Raw genomic sequence first — 20,363 nt, 5'->3', positions numbered from 1 at the left:
AAGAACAGAGAATTGGAGTCCTCCAGTTGAATTGCCCCCCCCCCCCCCCCCCCCCATCTTCACACTTCGCCAGATTATTGTCAAATATGATTAGAAATTCGCTGAATTTTTTCTCTGTGCATTAAAGCCCCCCTCCTCCTCCTCCTCCTCCTCCTCCTCCACCCCCCCCCCCCCCCCGATTTGCCGTCCAGCCCTCCGCCGTGTCGGCTGCAAGGAACACGGCCGTGCTGACCCTCATTCTAGGCTATTAAGTGCGAACTGAGAATGTATGCTGCAGGCGCAAACAAGGAGGCGAGCGGCCTCTTAGTTCGCCAACCACTTTGTTTTACGGTCACTAATTTCGGAATCGCAAAACAGATTTCACGTTTCTGACGGTCGCGGCATTTTGTTACTGAGACACGCAACAAAACGGCAAGCTAACGCTGCACCATGTATTTGTAACGGCGACGCAAACGAGCACTGTTTAATGAAAGTGCACGCATAGTGTGCAGGTACGCAAAAGAGCGGCGCACCGCAGCAAGCGAGCCTGCGGTCCGCCGGACTCGCTGGCTTTTTAAAGCGCGATCATCGCCGATTGCGTCACTCTTCTTTTTTGATGGGCTGTTTTTGAGAAGTCTTTGTCACCTAGAGTATTAGTTTAAAACTAGAAATTTTACTTAAACTTTCACTTCGTACGACCATCGATCGGTGAACCTGCGAGTAGCAGACGCCGTCACGGTCCCGGCATTTTCACTGGCGCTGAAAACGTGTTTAGCGCTGCAAAGCTTTTTCCCCTAATGCCAAGTTGATCGCCAGAAGATATCGGACTCGAAGGGGATGGGCTGGTGTCTATGTCGCAAAATAATCGGGAGCATCGAGCTCATTTGCTTCTGTCAACACGGTATCATATGGGACCCGCGCAGCTTTGTACTACCCGGAAGTACTGCCCGGAAGCCGCTTGCGCAGCGCCCCCTGGGCAGCGCAGGAGGCCTATCCGTGCATTACCAAGTGAACCGTAGTGGTTTGGCGTTAAGTTAGCGGTTGCAGTGCTTGTGTGTGTGTGTTCTGTTTTGTTTTCATCATCTGCGGACGGATTTTAGGTCTTCATTTGCTGCCAGAGCGGAAAATGCCGCTCCCGGCTGTTGCGAGCAGCAGTAGCAGTGTAGTGGTGGTGCAGGTGGTGCTCCGCAGTTCCTTGATGCAAACGTACCGGTATGGCACCGACTGACATAGAAATCGATATCGGGGAGTAAATACGTGTTTTCAATGCCACCGTGCTTGTTATGTTCACCGATTAGTCATGTTTACGGAAGTGCGGACGTCGAATGCGAAGCGCGCACAGCATATGTGGGTCACGGTGATCCGTGCTCGCGATGGACTTTCGACGAGGCGATTGCTACGCTGCTGACATTGCAATGTAATCTTAGTTAACTAGACTTATGACGGTTACTGACGAAACGAAATTACCTGGGCGGAAAAATAACGCGACTGCACAACCAGACAAATTACTATTCGAAGGTTGAGCAGAAGGGTCGACGTTCGGGCGAGTTAATTCTGGTTGATCATGATCGTGATTATGATTGACCTAACTCTGCGCAGCGCATGTGGCCTGTCGCTCGGAGCCCAGCTTTGTGAAACCGCTGCTTGCACCACAAATGCTTTACGCGACCAGCAGTAACTGTTTTGTAATTGTAATTAGATTCCGTGACAACGCAAAAGGATTAGGAGTTTTTCCTTTGACCGCGTTGTGAACAGGTTGAGCTATTTTCCAAATGCAGCGTTCACGCGTACCTCGAGCTTCGTTTCCACATTGGGCTGCCTGCTTATCCTGCTATCGATCAGCAGTGTGCGAAGGAGAAAGTTATCCTTTCATATCGTTTGGCAGTGTAATGCGTTGGCCTGAAAAAAAGTAAACAAAACGCCGTGATTTTAAAGGTTAGATTCGATGAAAAGGGTTTTGTGTAATGCCAATCGGCTGTAATGACCAAACAATATATGGTATTTTAAATTGACTACAAGGAACCAGAAGTTATTGTAATGTTGTATTGTATCGGCGCTCGTGAAAGATCCTCAGGTGGTCAAAATTAACCCGGAGCCCTCCACTACGGCGCGCCTCATCACCCAGAAGCGTCGGGGCGTTAAACACCATAATGAATCAATTAATCAATCAATCAACCAATCAATCAATGCTGTATGGTAAAGGATAAAGTTGCTTCTAACATTTCAGGGGGTTCCGTTCCCTGTCGCAGCTTTGCGTGTGATAAATGGATTTTGCTCAGTCTGCTTGCCGTCCAAGTGCACCCAACAAACCATGGAGTTGGTCGTTGGTACAAAGTCGTTGCGATTTATCAGCGGCATCCACCAATATCTTAACTCGGTGTGTGTTGGGAAGCGATGCAGCAAAAACACGCCGCAACCGCACTGCATTTTCTCCAGGCAGTGTCGTGCACATGCGTGCTGTCAGCGACTGTTTCTCGCTTTCTCTGGTTGTTCAATAACCCACCACCGCGCAGTGCTGACCAAGTGCCGTTTGCGCCTTGAACGGCATCGCAGCATTGGCTAAAACAGTTGAAAGTTCCGCAAAAACTAAGCACGCGGTGTGAAATACCCCCTTGTATACGCAGCGGAGCATGCCGCGCCGAGCGATGTTAACAGCCCAGCGCGCACAGGCAACACTGGTCGGCCGCCGAGAGAACTGGTTTGAGAGTATTTTCCTCCTTTCCCGGCTGCTTATGGAAAATGGTGTATACGTCTTCTCCGGGCCCCCTCCTCGGGGGACACAAAAGCGCGGCGAATAACAAAGAAGCGTCCGCGGTCTCTCCCCGCGCCCCTCACGCCAAGTCAGGTGGGCCGGCGTGAAAACACACCGTACAGGTAAACAAGCTAATCACAGCGAAATATATCTAGTTGCCGGGCGGTCTTAATTAATAAGTGAGGGACCCGAACTTAACAGAAGGGATTCATGGGAGGCCACAAGTGACGTCACATGTCTAATGCTTAGGCTCGTTTGCCAGTCAAACCACAGGTGTCACAGCGTCAAGACACCTGCTATCATGCTAACACCTGGCTTAAGGTATTGCCTTCCCCTCATCACTGTCCCTCGTCAACAACGTCAAATGGCCTTTTCACGTGCACTGGAGCCCTGGTCACGCAGGCGTTGCAGGGAACGAACGCGCTCATCAGCTTGCCCGCGAAGCTCTCCTCCGGGCCCCTGCCGACGCTCGCGACACAAATCCTTGTCCTCCCCCTCTACTCCCCACCTTAGCAGACTTAAGCATACGCTGCACGTTCCTCCCCTCCATTCCCGGCTTACCCGTCGCGAGCAAGTGGTCATTCGGCAGGCGCAAACACATATGCACTGCACACACCCACTCGGCTCCATCTGTTCCAACGCGCGCCAGACACTCCTGTCCCACTCTGTCCCCACTGCCTTATTCCCCTTTCCCAGGACCACATTCTGTAGGAGTGCCCTTACAGCCCTACCCAACCACACAATTACACCGGAGAATGGAACGAGTGTCGAAGAGCAACAGGAACTGGCGGCCCACATCATCAGTGCCCTCTGCGGCTGCCTGGACCGAGGCGGCTGATTCGCTCCACCATCCCATGATCAATAAAGTTTCTATCTATCTATCTGCGAGGGGACGGCAAAATTAATTCCGTTTGTTAGTGCCAGATGTTTTGGGGCTAGGTACAAGTAGGTTGCCCCGCAAAAGAGCTTTTTGACTAAGTAGTATAGTTTGCAGAACCCTGATGGTGTGCACCCCAGATAGTTTGCAGAACCCCAATGAATATTTTGCGAATATGTCACATTTAAAAGGCCCTTGCACTCCGAAGAATACCAGGCTATTACCCTCTTGAAGACAACCAGGGCATATGGCAAACATGAGGAGGTTGCATAACTTAATTAGTGAAACATTACGCCTTTCGTAGATGCGTTTTGTTGGTTGACAAATGGTGTTTGGTTGGTTCAGAAATACATACTTGAAGTTTACGTTTATTCCTCCCGTATTCTATTTTTTTTTTCTTGGTGTAAATCAGCATGTCTCACAGTCCACCACCAGTCTTTCCTGGGGCTGAGAAGTCGAGACAGCACATGCAATGATCCAACACGGCTGGTGGAGTCCTCCTACTGAGAAGAATGCACAGAAAATATGTGTACTGGCTAGACAAAAAGGTGACTGGCCAGCTAGCGCTGCAGGTACACTCAGCAAATTCATTGTGTCACGTTTTAGAGTTCAAAAGAAATTAAAACGGGAATACCGACCAACAGAAACAGTTGAAAACTTTAAAAACTTTAGAAACAACCGACAAGACGTTTCGGTTTCACTACGGAAGCCTTGTCTTGTTTGTTGTTTTTAAAGTTTCTAACTTTTTGGGGGGGTCGGTGTTTCCGTTTTTGCTTCAAAATGTCTCCCGACCAGACGGGCTTCCGTCAAACCCTCGACTTCACAGTACAAGAGAATTTCACAAAAGCATATTTTGATAGTAAAGAGAATAAATAAAATGGTTCTCATGTAACAGAAGAAGGGCTGAAGGTAGCTCATATGAAGGGGTATTGCCATTAGCATGAAATGTCCTCGTCACCACTGCGCTCTGTACACAAATAAGTGGGACCCTATTAAGCCAGTTATGCTATGTTTACCCCTTCCTCTCCCCCCCCCCCCCAAAAAAAAAAAAAAAAGGAGCCCTGTAGTGTGGCTGGAGAAAGGGATTTTTGCCCTGTCGAGCATGGGTATACTTTAGTGATGTTCTTTGCAATCTGCGAAATGCCAGGGGACGCAATAAAACTGATTTACCCTTACGTGGTTGTGTTACATTGGGGTCCTGAAGTTTGGTTCACTGTTGGCATGTCTGCAAAACTAACAGATGATGCCCCCTCCATTCTTTTTTTTTCTTCAGTGCGTGATTCAGTGACTGCAAAATTCAATGAAAGTAACCTGATAGCTTCGGCATGCATACGACCATATGTTTTGCGCAGCCTGCATTGTGGCATGCTGGCCAACCGACGGTACTTTTTGATGGAGCCCACAAAAGCAAAAAAATTGTTAAAGAACACATTAATGTAAAACAAGTGTAGCAACTGTACTTAAGCCACTAAGCTTTGTGTTATTTAGCCATGAAGAAGTGCTGTGAATAATTAATTTTCATATGTTTGTTTTAGTTTTATTTGAAAAAAGGGTATTACGTCAGCAACTACTGGGCAGCGACCGCCAAGTCATCACTGGAGCTCCTGGACAGAGGAGCCATATCCATCTTAGCTACTACATAAAGTTTTTACTGTTGGACTCATTTAATGTTTAAGTGGATATTTCAGCTTTACTTAGAAAAAGAACTTCCACTATGTTACACATTACGTAAAGGGACTCTGAAATGATTTATAAACATTGCGGGTTTACTAGCGCAAATGGTAGTCTGAAATCTGTAGGCCATGTTTTCACCACTATCGCTGCGTTTACGCTACTTTATTCACTGGAATAAGCAATTAAAAATGATGTTCTCCTTTCTGCATCCTCGCCCATTTTCTTCGGCGTTTTGTACAACGTCACAAAAAAAGACGTTTGGCCTGACTGCGCTACTGCAGGCACGTCGACCCTCCGACAGAGTCGGCCCAGCGGCCGGCCCCCGACGGGTCGGCGCAGTTCGTTCGCTCATTTGGAACTAAGCCACGGCACGTTTTTGAATGAACGAATGTGCCTTTAGTTTGCTAGTTTGTACACTTTATCGAGCTCTAAGTCCAGGTCACTCCACACAAGCGCCGCACAAGTGCACATGCGACGTTTCGCTGACATGGTACGTAGTAGGAAAATCTAAGGCCAGTTGAAAGCGTGAGAAGAGTCAGTGAAGTTAATATAGGTACTAAAGAATTAAAATCAACCGCAACTTTTATCATTCAGCGTAAAACCAAGGTTCGGTAAGTTCGTTTTCTTGGGCTGGGTGAACTATAGCGGTCAGCAGCACGCCCACACATCTGCGAATGCTTTTCCGTTTAAGGAACGCTGTCTGTATAGATACGGGGTATTGTGGGAATTTGGGAAACGCTTATACTGCACGAGCGCTATACAAAAAATAGTCATCTATACGACTTGAAATGCTGAAACTACAGGAAAATGAAAACAGGCTATACACTATATACCTTATATTTCCCCGTCGCGGGCAGGCGCCTTGAGTTCATATTTAGTGCTTCGCGCGAGTCTGTTCCCGATGCCGTGCTTTCTGGGCGTTTTCCCTTGCCTTTGTATCGTATTCCGCACCTCCAGTGTCCGTACAAGTATATCCTCAGTAGAGTGTGTAAAATTGTGTTCCGCCAGGTGTTAAAACATTTTTCTTTAAATTACACACTGGTACGCTCCCTGTTAAAACTTGCATGAAAGAGCGAGGACTGTTTATAGCTTGCTCGACAGACTGCCGCCTCTGTTGTCGACCACAGACAATTGATCACTATTCTGTAGATTGCAGAGATGGTGTCTTTTTCTGGGACATTTTACAGCGAACGCTCAGGGAAGGCATGGAAAACACGCCTTTCTCAACCCGATTTTTGCCATTTGGCTATCCTGGTGAGACACCCTGTGACATGTTTGTGTTTATTGGTTTGTACAGCCTTTGGCGCTGGTGTCTGTGTGATAGGCATGCTGAGCCACCAAGATCAACAATGTCACATTTCCGAGAAACTGTGGCAATTGTACATAGTGCGCTTTACCAACCACCTGACTGGTTCCCTCTTTTGAACGCTTGTGTGTGTTTGCCCGAATTTTGATGTAATGTGCTTTTCCTAACTTCAGTAGATTCTTATGATTGCTTGACTAAGTAGTCCTCGTACTGTCATGTTTGAACGTGATCCCCCATGTAATAAATAAAGAAAAAAAAACCTGGCTCGTGTCCGAGTGGTCTAAGGCGCTAGGTTTGGTTTTTTTTTTTTTGCAAGTCGCAAGTTCGAATCCCCGAGAGTGCATTTTTTTGTTTGTGTTTCTGAAGTTGATTTCTTTGCTTTTGGCCAATGTTGTCTATACTGCATTCACCATTGTTACGCCGGAACGTTCATCGCTCCACGAGCGAGTTCGCAGAAACAGCGCAGACTGACCCTGACGCACTACCCAGTTCTCGTTGACATGCTGTTGCCATAAGCACCGACTGCTTGCGGGCCGTGGGCACAGTCCCAAATCAGTTGACCCTTTGCCTGGTGCGAACACGCATTTTATGATACAAGCATGAGCCAGGCATAGTCCAAAGGTAGGGGAAAAGTGCATACCAACTGAGCGTCTGCGGTGGCGCGGAGGACGTTCATTCACTGCGTACGCCTCGGATAGTGATCGCTACTATTCAAAGCCGTGCTGGTAGGCTTATCTGGCGCATTTTACAGCCAACAACATAACAGAAGTGAGGTGTGCCAGTTACTGAGATATTGAGAATGCCCATCCAAGGATGACGTCGGATGCGAAGCATGTTGTTTCACGGAATCGAAACCGAAACTTGTTTGAATTCTAATCTTGGACATCGTCCAATCACGTAGCACATTTACCTGACGTCACTGCTGTTAGTTGGTGCGGCCGCCGCAAACCGCGCATGGTAGTTTTTCTTCTTTTAGGCTTTACAAAATAAATGCCGCCTTATAGCCCGTATAAACGATTAGAAGTGTGTTTAATTGAGCCAGTCTACGTAGTGCAAGCAAAAACAAGAGCTTGACAAATTCACTTCAGTGTCCATGTAAATAAAACAGCAATCTTCAGTGCACAGCACGCTCTTCTTTAACTTCCCTGTGCTTTGATTTTATTTCGCTTGGCAAGAGTTTCTGCGTCTATGTGCTCTTGATGTGGATGCCATGGGTTGCGACTTGTCCTGTGTTTTGTGTCTATTCTTGCCATAGAGACAGTCTTTGCTGACAAAGCATACCGCATCCAGGCACATTGTAGTGACGCCTTCTGAGGTAGAAAACAACGGCTTACCCGGAAGAATGAGTTGTACGCACCTACAACAATTTCCCTACTGCTAACCTTCAATCTATTGTGATTATAGTATAATACGACATACTTAGTAGTGAAACAGAAACGAGGACAAGGGGAAGACCGCTGGCAATGATACATTTGCAATGATTTACCGCCTTAACTGTGATTAAGGCAAACACTCAGGACGTTAAATCTTTCTACTCCCTCACAAGCACGAAAGGCAATGTCATCTAATTGCCCACCCTGGACCCTTCGCCGCTACATATCAGACGCAGCATCCCCGGAACTTACTCCAAAATGAACATGCCTCAAAGTGGACTCTTACAATTAACACTTCACCATATCAGCCGGCTGTACTCTGAAGCAAACCACATCTTCACAGATGGCTCCTGCACACCTGCGCGCAGTTGCTCCGGAATATTTATTCCCTCTTCTGACCACACGTTCTCCTATCGCCTCGAGCGTGCGACATAATCTATGACCGCCGAGCTTCACGCCAACAAGGAAGCTATGCGCTACATTTTACACCAGCGGCCGAAGCAATGGACTGTTTTCACAGTCTCGAAGGCGGCTCTCTAAAGCCTGCAACGCAGCGACTGCTTTACCATTCATGAACATGCCTCTCGTGACATCACATACCTGCACCACCTTGCCAAGTGCGCTGGACACCGTATAATGTCTCAGTGGCTTTCCGGTCACTGTGGTGTTCTAGGAAATGAGAAGGCGGATGAAGCTGCTCGCAGGGGCCTGGAAATGCGCAATGTGAGGAAGTTTTTTTTTCACTAAGCGCGATGCCACGGCTATGGTGAAAGCACTCGTTTTAATGGAAGGGAACCGTCTCTGGTCCATTCCAGATCACCACCATGCCTTCGTATACGCTGCATAGACCCCGAGCTCAGGATGAGGCGGCCAGAGGTACTTCCGCAACGATTAGAGACGTTATACCACCGACATCGCCTCAATGCAGCGCTAGTGAAGTCTGCTCCTGTCCTAGCTGTGTTTCCCCCCTTTTGTGGCCATCTGAAATTGCGCAGTTTTTTAATTTGCGTTGCTTACGAATTCATACCTTTTTCGACTTGGTGTCACCACAAACAGCGACAACTGCGGGTCGCCGGAAACCGTGAAGCATTTTCTGCTGGAATGCTCCGCATACATACACGCAAGGTGCAGTCTTGTGCAGAAACTAGAGCGCCTTGAAAGTACTTCTTGGTCCATGGCCATCTCCAACAGCTCAACGAAAAGTACTGGAGGCGTTGTTCGACTACCTGGGCGAGATTGGCGTGATTGCAGTGATTTAGAGTTTAGAAAACACACTTTTTTAATCCCACTACTCACAAATTAACGTCATCTTTTCATTTTTCTGTCTTCTTTTATTTCTTCTCTTTCTTCCTCTTTCTTCTGCCCTGTAATCTATGGGGCCTTTTCGTTCCCCCTCCCCCTTCCCCCGCCGAGTAGCATGTCGGTGTCGCAATTCCGGCAAACATCTCGGCTTTCTCTTCTAATGAAGAGCCTTCTCTCTCTCACACACTCATGGCTCTGCTATACAATTTATACGTCTGCCTTTTAATAAGTTTTACCCGAGGTCCGTCTCTAGTATTAAGCTTTTTTAGTGGCCACAGGGTTTGAACCTGCGGCCACTACCTATCCAGGACAGGGCAGCCGCTAAACCAACATATAGAGGTCAGACTGTTTCGTTTACATCGTCAGGTTGCATTCCAGGTGCTTGCAATTCCTTCCTTTGCAGAAGCTTATTCGACCTTGGAGGATTCCTCTCAAATGTTGGTGAGTTCAGCTGGTAGCACCAGCAAAAAGTTTCATTTACGCACAAGTAATGCAGAAAACTTTCAAATAATTATCAGTAATAACGAATGCTTGAATCCCTATGAATTTTTTTGTGAGGAGGTGTAGAACTGCGTGTCTGTCAAATGGCTTTTTTCGAATTCCCCAACCTTAGAATTCCCCAACTTTTTGAATTCCCCAGTTAAATTTTCTTGACCGAAATACTAACAAATGCATCTTAAAATATGTAGAACTCATTGAAGTTCCACGACAAGAAAAGCGTACGTACTACCAGAAAAATGTACTTTTGGTGCTTAAGAGAGTCTAGTTTTTTTTTCAGTCTTGTGTTGTATTTCAATCAGTTGTTTTAACTTTTTTTATTAAAGTTAATTAAAGAAGACTGGACACTGCTACCATTTCTTTTCTTTATAATATACCAAAACCGCCTGTTTTTTTGTTTTGTTTTACTTTCTCCTCAGGTGAAAATATTTTTTTTTTGTAGCTGGATTATTAAACCAGAAATTTCTTCTAGCTAAAGATAGTTCTAGCTAGAAATAGGCACAATTTCTGGCTTGAAATTCAATTTCTAGCTGATTTCTAGTTGAATGAGATTTTTTTTCCCGGCTGGCAGCTATCACTTCCAGCTGGAAGGGAAAAAAAAGATGACCTGCAAGCTGGCAATAATCGTATCTAGCTAGACTAAGAATTTTTCTATTTAGAAGCTACCAATTACAGCTAGAATCTATAAATTTAGTCCGAACGGAAGCTGCAAATTATGATTTCTTGCTAGAAGTGCTCTTTCCATTTTCACGGGGATCCGCAGTTTCAACCCTCAGTTAAAGCACGAGATGCCTGCTACTGGGGTCGACTAATGATGTTATCAAAGCTTGCGACAGTAATGATGAAAAGGAACCTAGGATATCGCGGGCGTTGCTGGGTTTGTGTCGTGCAAAAAAGCCAACACGAAGGCAGCTTTTTTAGAGTGTCAAACTTGGCGCCTCGCAATGACGTCACCAAAATTTGTCAGTGTTCCAAGCGTTGTCATTTTTTTGCAGCTTGCAGTAAAGATAGTTACATTTTTGACCCGCTAAACAAAACAAAAAACAAACACATTAAAAATATTAGTAAGAATTTGTGCAGACGTAGCCCTAGACCGCTGTAGGGGCGCTAGCTTCGCACTCTTTTTTTTTTTTTTGGCGTTTGTTGACGCCGTGGTTTCGCGCATATTGCGTAACCTCGTGCGTGTGTCAGTCGACGAGCTTCAAGTCCCGCTGCCGTACCCTTCCTTCGCCCTTCGTCCCGCGTGAGCTGGGGTGCCTCTGTGAAGAAGGCACCCTAAGCTTGGCCAGCGAAACTGCGCCACCGGTGCGTCCATTTGCGTGTGTGTGTGGGGGGCTTGTTTTTTGCGTATCTGTGAAGGTCGTTAAGAGCGTGTCACGGTGGCTCATTTGTTGTGTTGATCGCAGTGCGTGCGGTCTGTCGCTGGTGTTTGTGCTCTGAGGCTCCACCGTCGTCTTCGCCATGAAGTGGACGTCGGCGTGGAAGTCCCTGAGCAGCGCCTGCGCCCAGTCGTCTCGCCGCTACTACTACTCGAGCGGCAGCGGCGGCGGCGGCGAGCTCGCCCTGCGCGGCTACGTGAGCGACATGGTGCTTCGCTTTCGCGTCGCCCTGCGCACCTTCTGGCCCAAGGGCCGAGGTGGGCCCGCGGCCAGGGAGGCCGTGGGTTACGGCAGCGGCCGCAGGGGCCACCCGTTCTTGCTGTCGCGCTGCCTCCAGCGCTGGGTCAAGCACTCGCATGCAGCCGACTTGCGGAGGCAGGCCGCGCGTCAGCTGTTCGCGGGGTTTCGACTGCCGCTGATGGGCCTCACGGGTGTCTGCCTCGTCACCAAACCCTCGCTTGTCACCAGCGAAGAGGAGCTCGAGAGCGTCTGCGTCTCGCTCAGGGTGAGCGCTGCGTAGTTTCGCTTCAGTAGCGTCGTTGACCGAAGTTTCGCTTCAATGGCGTCGTAGTTACCTTTCGATGTGTCACCCGCGGCAGTAAGTTCCCAATTTGCAAATTATCGAAATTCCGGTGGTCCGATTCTGCGTGACAGCGTATGCAAACAGTGCGTCGTGACAGGAATTGCTTAGCATTCGGTTGTCCCGGGAGCGCATGGCAATGCCGGAAATTTCAGCCTTTCTGTTTCAAGGTCGCCTGCGTTTGTGTACCGCGTGAACCCTATAGTGACACTCTCCGTTCGTGACTAACCTGTCCAGTATCACGGTTATCATCTTGGGCTGCAGTGTTTGCAGTTGCTGCTGCGCTTTGTTTCGCTGCGGATAAGCGCTCCGCTGTCAGTAATCATGTTCCGGCGTGTCAAATCCAATAAAATTTTGGCTGAGCTGTAAGAGTTCAACCACTTTGAACGAAAGTGTAAAGACGACGGACATAAAAAGCGAAAATGTTCTCGGTTGAAGCGCCCTATGATGTACCTTGTTTTTACGCACTGCAATTTACTGTTTGCTTAAGAACTTACTGTTTGCTTTCCTCATACGTAGCTGTAATTAGCATTTTCATAGTATTTGCAACTCCATCCTTGCGTTGGCCACCTGCTATCTTGCGCAACCAACTGAGAAGTCGAGTCCAGCAGCTCTCCTCTCGATAATGCCTTGGTTCGCCTTGGTTCGCCGATAATGCGTTCGCCTTGGTTGCTACCTGCCACAGCAAAGTTATAATGCCCCCCACACCAGGGCTGACAGACCAAACAGTGGATGTATGTGGAGATTAATTGCAACCCCTTTGCGCGGCCATCCAGGTGAAATGGCTGTTTATACATTTTTGCAACTTGCCATGAGAGGCTGACAACGGGTCCTGAAGAGTGTTACGAAAATCTTTTCCGATAATATGTGGTACCAAAGACTCTGAGGTGTGCAGTTGGAGACACAATATTTTGGACCATGCAAGTGCGTGGTGAAAAGAGCCACTGCTGTCGACGGCGCCTGCTGTTGAGACCGACACGGCGGACATGTGCATCCTTGCTTACTCGCATGCAAGTACGTTTTCTCACTGTCGGCAGGCAAGCTCCGATTGTCAGTAACACGCCAGAGGGCGATGCCTTTGTGGGATACCACGCCCTCCAATTACATACCTGCGGCCTTGCGTACGATCCAGTTGCACTAGCCTTTGTGCATGTGTGCCCTGCATGCTGATGCATTGTTTCCCGGAAGGCTACCCGCCGCGGTGGCTCAGTGGCTGAGGTATTGTACTGCTGAGCACGAGGTCGTGAGTTCGATTCTCAGCCGCGGCGGCCGCTTTTCTGATGGAGGTGAAAAGGACAAACGCCCGTGTGTGCGAGGTATCATCATCATCATCATCATCACCAGCCTATCTACGCCCACTGCAGGGCAAAGGCCTCTCCCATTATTCTCCAATTACCTCGGTCCTGTGCCGAGGTATCGGCGCACGTTAAAGATCCCCAGGTGGTCAAAATTAATCCGAAGCCCTCCACTACGGCGCGCCTCATCGCCTGTGTTGCGTCGGCGCTTTAAACCCTACAATCGATTCCCGGAAGGGTCCCTATGATGTATGCTGTCGTTTTCCCAGCTGTATCAAAACAAACAAACAAAACGTTTCCGAGGGATGATCAGTTAGAGCATGAAGAAAACATGTGCAAAATACGGTGAATTGGCCAGTCTGGCTGTAGATGGATTGTCGCAGCTATACAGATGCTACAAAGGCATCGGTCGCCCTGCACTACCGTACAGACAGTTGTAGCGCAGCTGCTGAAAGTGAGAAAACCACCGAGCCTGGGGGTAAGCAAGGATGCACATGTGCACCGGGTTGGTCTAAACAGTAGGCGTTGCACCTCCAGAGTGCACAGTGACGGTTTTCGCCATGCTACGCATAAAGCTACGCATAAAGCATAGAGGCTACGCATAAAAGCGTAGCCTCTATGCGTAGCCCTTATGTGCGTAAAGGCCTGCAATGCTGGCAGTGATGCCTTGTGGTAGCAACGGAAGTGACCAGAGAGATTGGGGGACAGCACTGCAGCAGCTAGAAATGCGAAAGCTACTGTAAATGCCCAGTGTTTTTCGTGGTATACTGTTGACACCAGCAATCTCTCAACACATGAGCAGCTAACACCGGCTTTAACCCTTTCAGATGCTGCTCGCTATTTCCCTCTACAAAATTTTTGTTGTTGTTCCTGTGCTGTGTATCTTAGCAAATAAGATGTATTGGCATGTTACTGACTCCAACACAATCTTATTATTATCATTTTTTTTTTTACAGTCATGTACAGAATTGCGTATGTAGCGTCACAGTGGCCAGAAGCGTCAAGTAGCGCTGAACATTTCTGCGTAGGTATATATTTGTGTGATATGCAATGTTCCGGTAGTTTTTGAGGGCTGAAAGTCTTGAGGAAACGAGGAGAAAGAGTGGAGAAAAAGCTCAGCTGCTGAAGCCATCGTGTGTGTTGCCATTTTGTTTGTTTGCGGTCGGAGTAATCTTACTAGCTTCCAGATGGCTCTAAAATCTTCATTGTTAGATGAAGGATACAAAATTATGCTATACTAGCAAAAACGTTCAGTTTTAGTATTTCTTTTTGCAAAAAAAATGCAGAATTGAAATCTACGCAGTTCTGTACAAGGGTTACTATCGCCTTGCACTGATAACTGGCAAGTCATGCTTTGCCCTCTGCAGTGGCTGAGATAAAAAGGTGAGGTGTGGACCTGGCACAACCAGTCTAATGAATAATGTGCAGGAAGCCTAAGCAGCAACTTTTAAATTACCTCGAGGCATTTATTATCGACACCACGAATTCTGAGCACGTGAAGTGTGGTAAAGACTGTCGTGCTGCGCAGCGTTTCGTGCGTCATTTCTAACAAAGTAATCACCCAAAGTGATCTTTAGGGGTTATCTCGTGTATTTTAACACCGAAAACAAAATGAGAACACAAGCTTTCTGCCAACAAATACTAAGAAAAGTAGAAGAAGAAATGCGAACCCAACACGCTCAAGGCTTGAGAGACTCGGGCAACTTTGGTATGCCAGTGCTTTCATAAGGGCAACAGGGTCTGCCACATGCACTCAAAAGTGGAGTATTTCCCTTTGCCTACAAACAACTTCCATCCTTCCTGACAATGGAGAGTGTTGCAAAGAGGCCACCATTTCACTGTGGTCTTGTAGCCTTCCCAAACTGTTCTTAATGCCTTCCCTCAAATCATCTGTAGAACAGTGCCTGCTCGCTGGAGTGCTCATATCTGGCGATTTATCCAGCCATGGTAGAAGCAGGATGCTGAATTTTTTTATTGCATATGTAAGGGGTCTTATTAGCTCGAGAATAGTTCATTTGTAAATGGCCCATCGAGAAGCTCTGTTGCAGTTATCCTCATGTAAGCAGCTGCACTAAACTTGCCATCGATGTGTTTAAGAGGTCCCAGGCCTTTCCGCGTCATGCAGCCTTCTATGTTCAAACTTTTGCCCTCTGTGCAGTGTGTGTGTAGCGTACAGTCCTACAACCTGTAGAAAATATTAGTAATCTGCGTACTTACATCGCAAAAGTGGCATTACATAAAAGTTATGATATGGCAGTGATTTGCTGGAACTATACCTCCCAAAACGGAAAAGTGGGAAAAGTTTGTACATTTTCAGCGCTGTGTCTGCTGGTACTTTTATCTTGTTTCATTGTTTTTGTGCTGTTTAATTTTTTCAGTATGCTTCCTTCGTAAAAAGAACTATCCTGGGTAGACGTCAGCCTTCAATGTTTGAAAAAGCACGCGTACTACTGGAAGTGCAATGAGACAACACATTGATTAAAAATTTTCAACCTCCTTGGGCGGAGTGATGAATCTTCAATTTTAGAATGACGTGTCGAAAACATGCTAAACGGCATGCATCCTGTTGTTGAGTCTTATGCATAGTGGCATTTTGCTGGCAAATTTCCATAGATTAGTTGCGGCTGATAAAGGGACATTGCAAACTCTGATTGGATGGAGTGGCTAAGGATGCGAGTTCGATGCCCAGCCGTGGCGGCCGCTTTTCTGATGGAGGCAAAAAGCAAAAACGCCCGTGTGTTCGAGTTTTCAGCACGCGTTGAAGATCCCCAGGCGGTCAAAATTAATGCGGAGCCCTCCACTACGGTGCACCTCATGACCCGTGCAGTTTTTTCGCGTTAAACCTCATAATCTATCAATCAAATCTAGTTGGTTGGACAATGGCCTCATTAGCTTCCTGCGGTATCGTTTGCTTGTGCGACTTGGTTTGTTTAACAGCCACATCTTACTAATGCTTGAGTTTGATCAAGTGGGTTGCATGACACATACGTGAAATCATCAGAGGGACGAAGACTGAAGAGAGAACAGTACTGGGACTAACACTGCGCATATTTATAAAGTTCGTAATTAATGAGGTGTTCATAACGAGATTGTGATGTAACGAATTAATAATTTGTGAGTACTTTAGTGATGATTGTTCGTCATTGCTGAGCTGATGCCCAACTTGCATTGTAGATTAGCTGTTATTAGCGGATGTAATTGTGTACTACCTCTAAGCACAGTTTTGGCACAAGCATTTTTGCCTGCTGTTGTGACTGTTCATAACTTGGCCGATCTGCACACTTGAAATTTTTCTGCACCGAGAAAAAAATCTTTTTAGTAACAGTAGTCCCTTGTTGAGCGAATGCTTCTGCCTGTTCTTTTCCTGCACATCGTTGATTGGGTTGACCATGCCAGGCCCACATTCTGCTCTTTCTATATCAGAGCCTCTGAAAAGGTGAACTGAGGCCTTCACTGATTAGCAGCCACAGTGGGCGTTGCACGCTATCGTGTTAAAGGATTGTTGGTGTTGAACCTGGCCCCACAAAACAAGTGAGCGTCCGTGATGTGCCTGGCTGCTGAAGTGCCTTCCTCATATCTTTCTGGTCATGTCAGCAGCTATCTGCAGCTGCATGCATCGAAGGCCATGCGATTGCATGTCCTTTACAGTTGTTGTTTACAGTCAGTCAGTAGCACTGGGCTCACACAGTCCACCAGGAACCAAAGCTTTTCATTTGAGCTATGGCCTGACCATGGCTTGCTGCTGACAAGGAACCTCGGAGTTATGTTTGTCTTTGGCTTCAGTGGGAACGAGCAAAGGCTTGTTGAACCCTTTTGGCCCTGGTGCCCTATATATAGAACAATAACCAAAAGTCCCCTAGCAGTTTGAGAACAAGACTAAAGCAGCTAGTTTTCTGGGAAATAGTTCTTCCTGGATGCTTCTTTCGATAGATACCAGCATTGTTCGGTTTGTGCTAAAGCTGAGAGCTAGAGAGAGAGGAAGGCATTGCAGTGAACAAAAGACTGACGTTGGAGTGTCCCCAAGGACTGTAAAAGTCCTGGTTTGATGACAAGGCTGTTCATCTAAAAATACTTGCCTTACCAGCTTCATTTCTTGTGTGTGGTCCCAATGCTTTCCAAAATTTAGGAAAACAAGGGAAAAATGTTTCCTGCTGTATTTTTAAAATTTAATTGCCTGATGACCAAATTAAATTTTATGCTTGTAAATTGCTAATTTATTTATTTATTTACATACCCTAAAGGCCCCGAGGGCCATTACATAGGGGGGGGGGGGAAATTTACACAATCAATATTACAAACACATACAAGGGAGAAAAGGCATGCACAGGAAGTAGAACATCGGGGCGAACTTGAACGGTAGCATGGCGGGTTTAAAATCGGGTTAAAGTCGCGAATATTCAACAGTCACTTTCAACATTGGACAATCGCTTACAATCAATGCACAATTCTTGACTCGAGATAGGCAAAAAGGGCTTTCTGAAATGAAGCAGGCTCCCTTATTGCCACAATGCATTCAGGCAACGCATTCCGTTCTTTGATTGACAAAAAAATAGGGAAGTTTGATACTTGACTCTTCTTACGAAGATTAGCGAAACCTTCTGAATGTGATCAACACGCGTGGAAGTGTGATGCGCAGGAAGAATGTGCATAGCCGCAAATGAAGAATCACTAAAATATAAAGAGTGAAAAAAAGGCAAAAAGACAGTTACTTGCATCACGGCCTCAATTTTTCGGTGGTAAGCTTATGGGGTCTGAAAATGAAAGAAATCACCCAGAAAAAATATTTTCAGTGGAAGAAAGAAATCAGGGCTGAAAGGGTTAACAGAGGCCATTTGTAATTGAAAGCGTCCTTTTTATGGAGGTATTAAGTAACCAGTCAGAATGTGATGCCTCACAGGCAGAGCAGTCCAAGTTTGTGCTGCCTGTGATCTTGAATCAGAACTGATTCGTGTTGTAATTGCAACTGTTTCCACTGAAAGCTGGAGTTAGGGGAAAACGCAAAGGAATGGTATTTGAGGTGGTGGTGGTTAAATGCATTTATTAATTGGCGGGACATGTGGCTGGTAGTACTATCACAAAAGTCTTAAGAGGAGTTTTGTGATGCAGCAACAGAGTCCAACATTGGCTGTGTGCTTCAAATGTCAAGTGTTTCAAATATGAATAATGAAAAAAAAAAAATATGAAAAACTTTCAAATATGAATAATCAGCTAAAAGTTGGCTATTTTAACACCACTGCATAGGTCCGGCATGAACGAGGCACCCTGAAACAGAGACTTTGGGGTAGGAGATCGTTAGGTGTGTTGCAATACTGTCCAGGGTTATATTTTGATGGGGGTAGTGTGTAAAGGTTGATGTGTAAAGCACTTATTTGTAAACAGAGCTGCCTCGAATCTTTTGAGCAGCTTTGTACCAGGGCTTTAGTAGTGCAAACACTCTCATTGCTTGTTGCACCTAAAGCTCACTGTCTTTTTGAGGGAATTTGATGCGTGCTGCTGTTGTCAAAAGCAGTGCTAATCAGAAACATTCCCAGTTGTACCAGCACATAGTCCAAGAAGTGGTAAAGTACCCATAGCAGAAATCGTGGCTCGGATTTTCTCTTAAAGGGACACTGAAGTGATTTGTAAACGTTGCGGGATTGCTAGCGCAAATTGTAGTCCGGAGTCCATAGGCCATGTTTTGACCACTCTGAGTGCGTTTACGCGAATTTATTTAGTTGTAGAAAAATCAAATCGAAAATGCTGTCCTCCTCTCTGAACCCTCGCCCATTTTCTGTGGTGCTTTCGTGTGACGTCAGGAGGAGATGAGCTGGCAATTGGCTGCGCTACTGCATGGCTCGCCGACCTTCCGACCGAGTCAGTCAGCCCAGCGTTTAGTCCGCCGGCCGCCGACGGGTCGTCGCAATTCGCTCGCTCAGTTGAAACTAAGCCACAACATGTTTGTGAATCGAAGAATGTGCCTTTCTTTACTTTGTTAGCTTGTACACTGTATCTTGCTCCAAATCCAGGTCACTCCACGCAAGCGCTGCACAAGTGCACATGCGACGCTTCGCTGACTTTATGCTATTAGGAAAATCTAATGCCACTTGAAGGCAAGAGAAGAGTCAGCGAAGTCAATATTGGTACTGAGGAAATAAAATCAACTGAAACTTTTACCGTACAGCACAAAACGAGAGAGCCGGAAGCACTTTTTTGCGCTGGGCAAACAAGCACAGCGGTCAGCAGCATGACTACGCGTCTGCAAACGCTTTTCCATCTAAGAAATGCAATTGCTGGACGTGAGATGTTGTAGAAGTTTGGGGAACGTTTACTGCACGAGCGCTATACAACAGATAGTCACCTAAAGTATTAAATGCTAAAACTAAATAAAAGTGTAAACTGGTTGTACATTATATACCTTATATATCCCACTTCGGTAGTGCTGGCGCGTTGCCGAGTGGTCTGAAGCGCCAGGATTTTTGTTTTGCAAGTCGCAAGTTCAAATCCCCGAGGGTGCAGTCTTTTTTTTTTGTAAGTTGATTTTTTCATTTGCGGCCGATGTTTTCTAACCTGAGTTCACCATTCTTGGGCCGCAACGTTCACTGCTCCACGAGCGAGTTCGCAGAACCCGCGCAGGCTGGCAGTGGCGCGCTAGCGAGTTCTCGTTGGCGTGCTGTTGCCACAAGCACCGACTGCTTGCGGGGAGTGGGCACAAGCCAGAATCAGCAGACCCTTGGCCTGGTGCTAACACGCTTTTTACAATACAGGCCTGAGTGAGGCAAGCTCCAAATATGCGGGAAAAGTGCATGGTATTTGAGCGTCTGCGGTGACGCGGAAGGCGTTCATCCACTGCGTAGGCCTCAGCTAGTGATTTCTACGATGCCAAGCCGTCCTGGGAGGCTTATCTTGGGCACGACGATTACTGAGATATCGAGAATGCCCATCCAAAGCTGCCGTCGGATGTCAAGCATGTTGTTTTACAGAACCGAAACCGAAACTTGTTTGAATGCTAACCGTGGACATCGTCCAATCACAGTGCCACTTCCTCCCGACGTCACAGCCACACGTTGGTGCGGCCGCCACAGACCGTGTATGGTAGTTTTTCTTCTTTCCCGCTTTATAAAATAATTACCGACTTATCAGCTGGATAAACGATCAAAAGTGTGGTAATTTGAGCCAGTCTACGCAGTGCAAGCAAAACCGGGAGCTTGACAAACTCACTTCAGTGTCCCTTTAATAGGATCCAGCAGCATGCACAAGTGGCACGGAAGGGCAACCATGTCCTGTAGTTTCCTGGTTTAAGACATGAGCCCTTTTTTTATTTCCCACTAGGGGTAGAGTGGGTATATCAATATGTGCGAACATTTCTAAA

The 20,363-nt window shown here is 46.8% G+C and overlaps 1 protein-coding gene across 1 annotated transcript in view; it reads left to right on the top strand.

The window, feature by feature from the left end:
• Positions 1-10,924: 10,924 nt before the first annotated feature.
• Pink1 (PTEN-induced putative kinase 1) overlaps positions 10,925-20,363 on the top strand; it is a 67,952-nt gene continuing 58,513 nt past the window's right edge. The window contains exons 1-2 of the mRNA XM_077695377.1: positions 10,925-11,066; positions 11,168-11,645. Coding sequence (XP_077551503.1) covers positions 11,223-11,645 — 423 coding nt within the window. The 5' untranslated portion in view covers positions 10,925-11,066; positions 11,168-11,222. The remainder of the gene's footprint in view (positions 11,067-11,167; positions 11,646-20,363) is intronic.

The sequence above is a fragment of the Haemaphysalis longicornis genome, unplaced genomic scaffold (genome assembly GCF_048455015.1).
Source record: "Haemaphysalis longicornis isolate Haplotype H1 unplaced genomic scaffold, Haemaphysalis longicornis Haplotype H1 scaffold_14, whole genome shotgun sequence".
In the NCBI taxonomy this organism is placed as follows: domain Eukaryota; kingdom Metazoa; phylum Arthropoda; class Arachnida; order Ixodida; family Ixodidae; genus Haemaphysalis; species Haemaphysalis longicornis.
The sequence above is the reverse complement of the archived record's forward strand: the minus strand, read 5'-3'. Positions and strand labels throughout refer to the sequence as shown.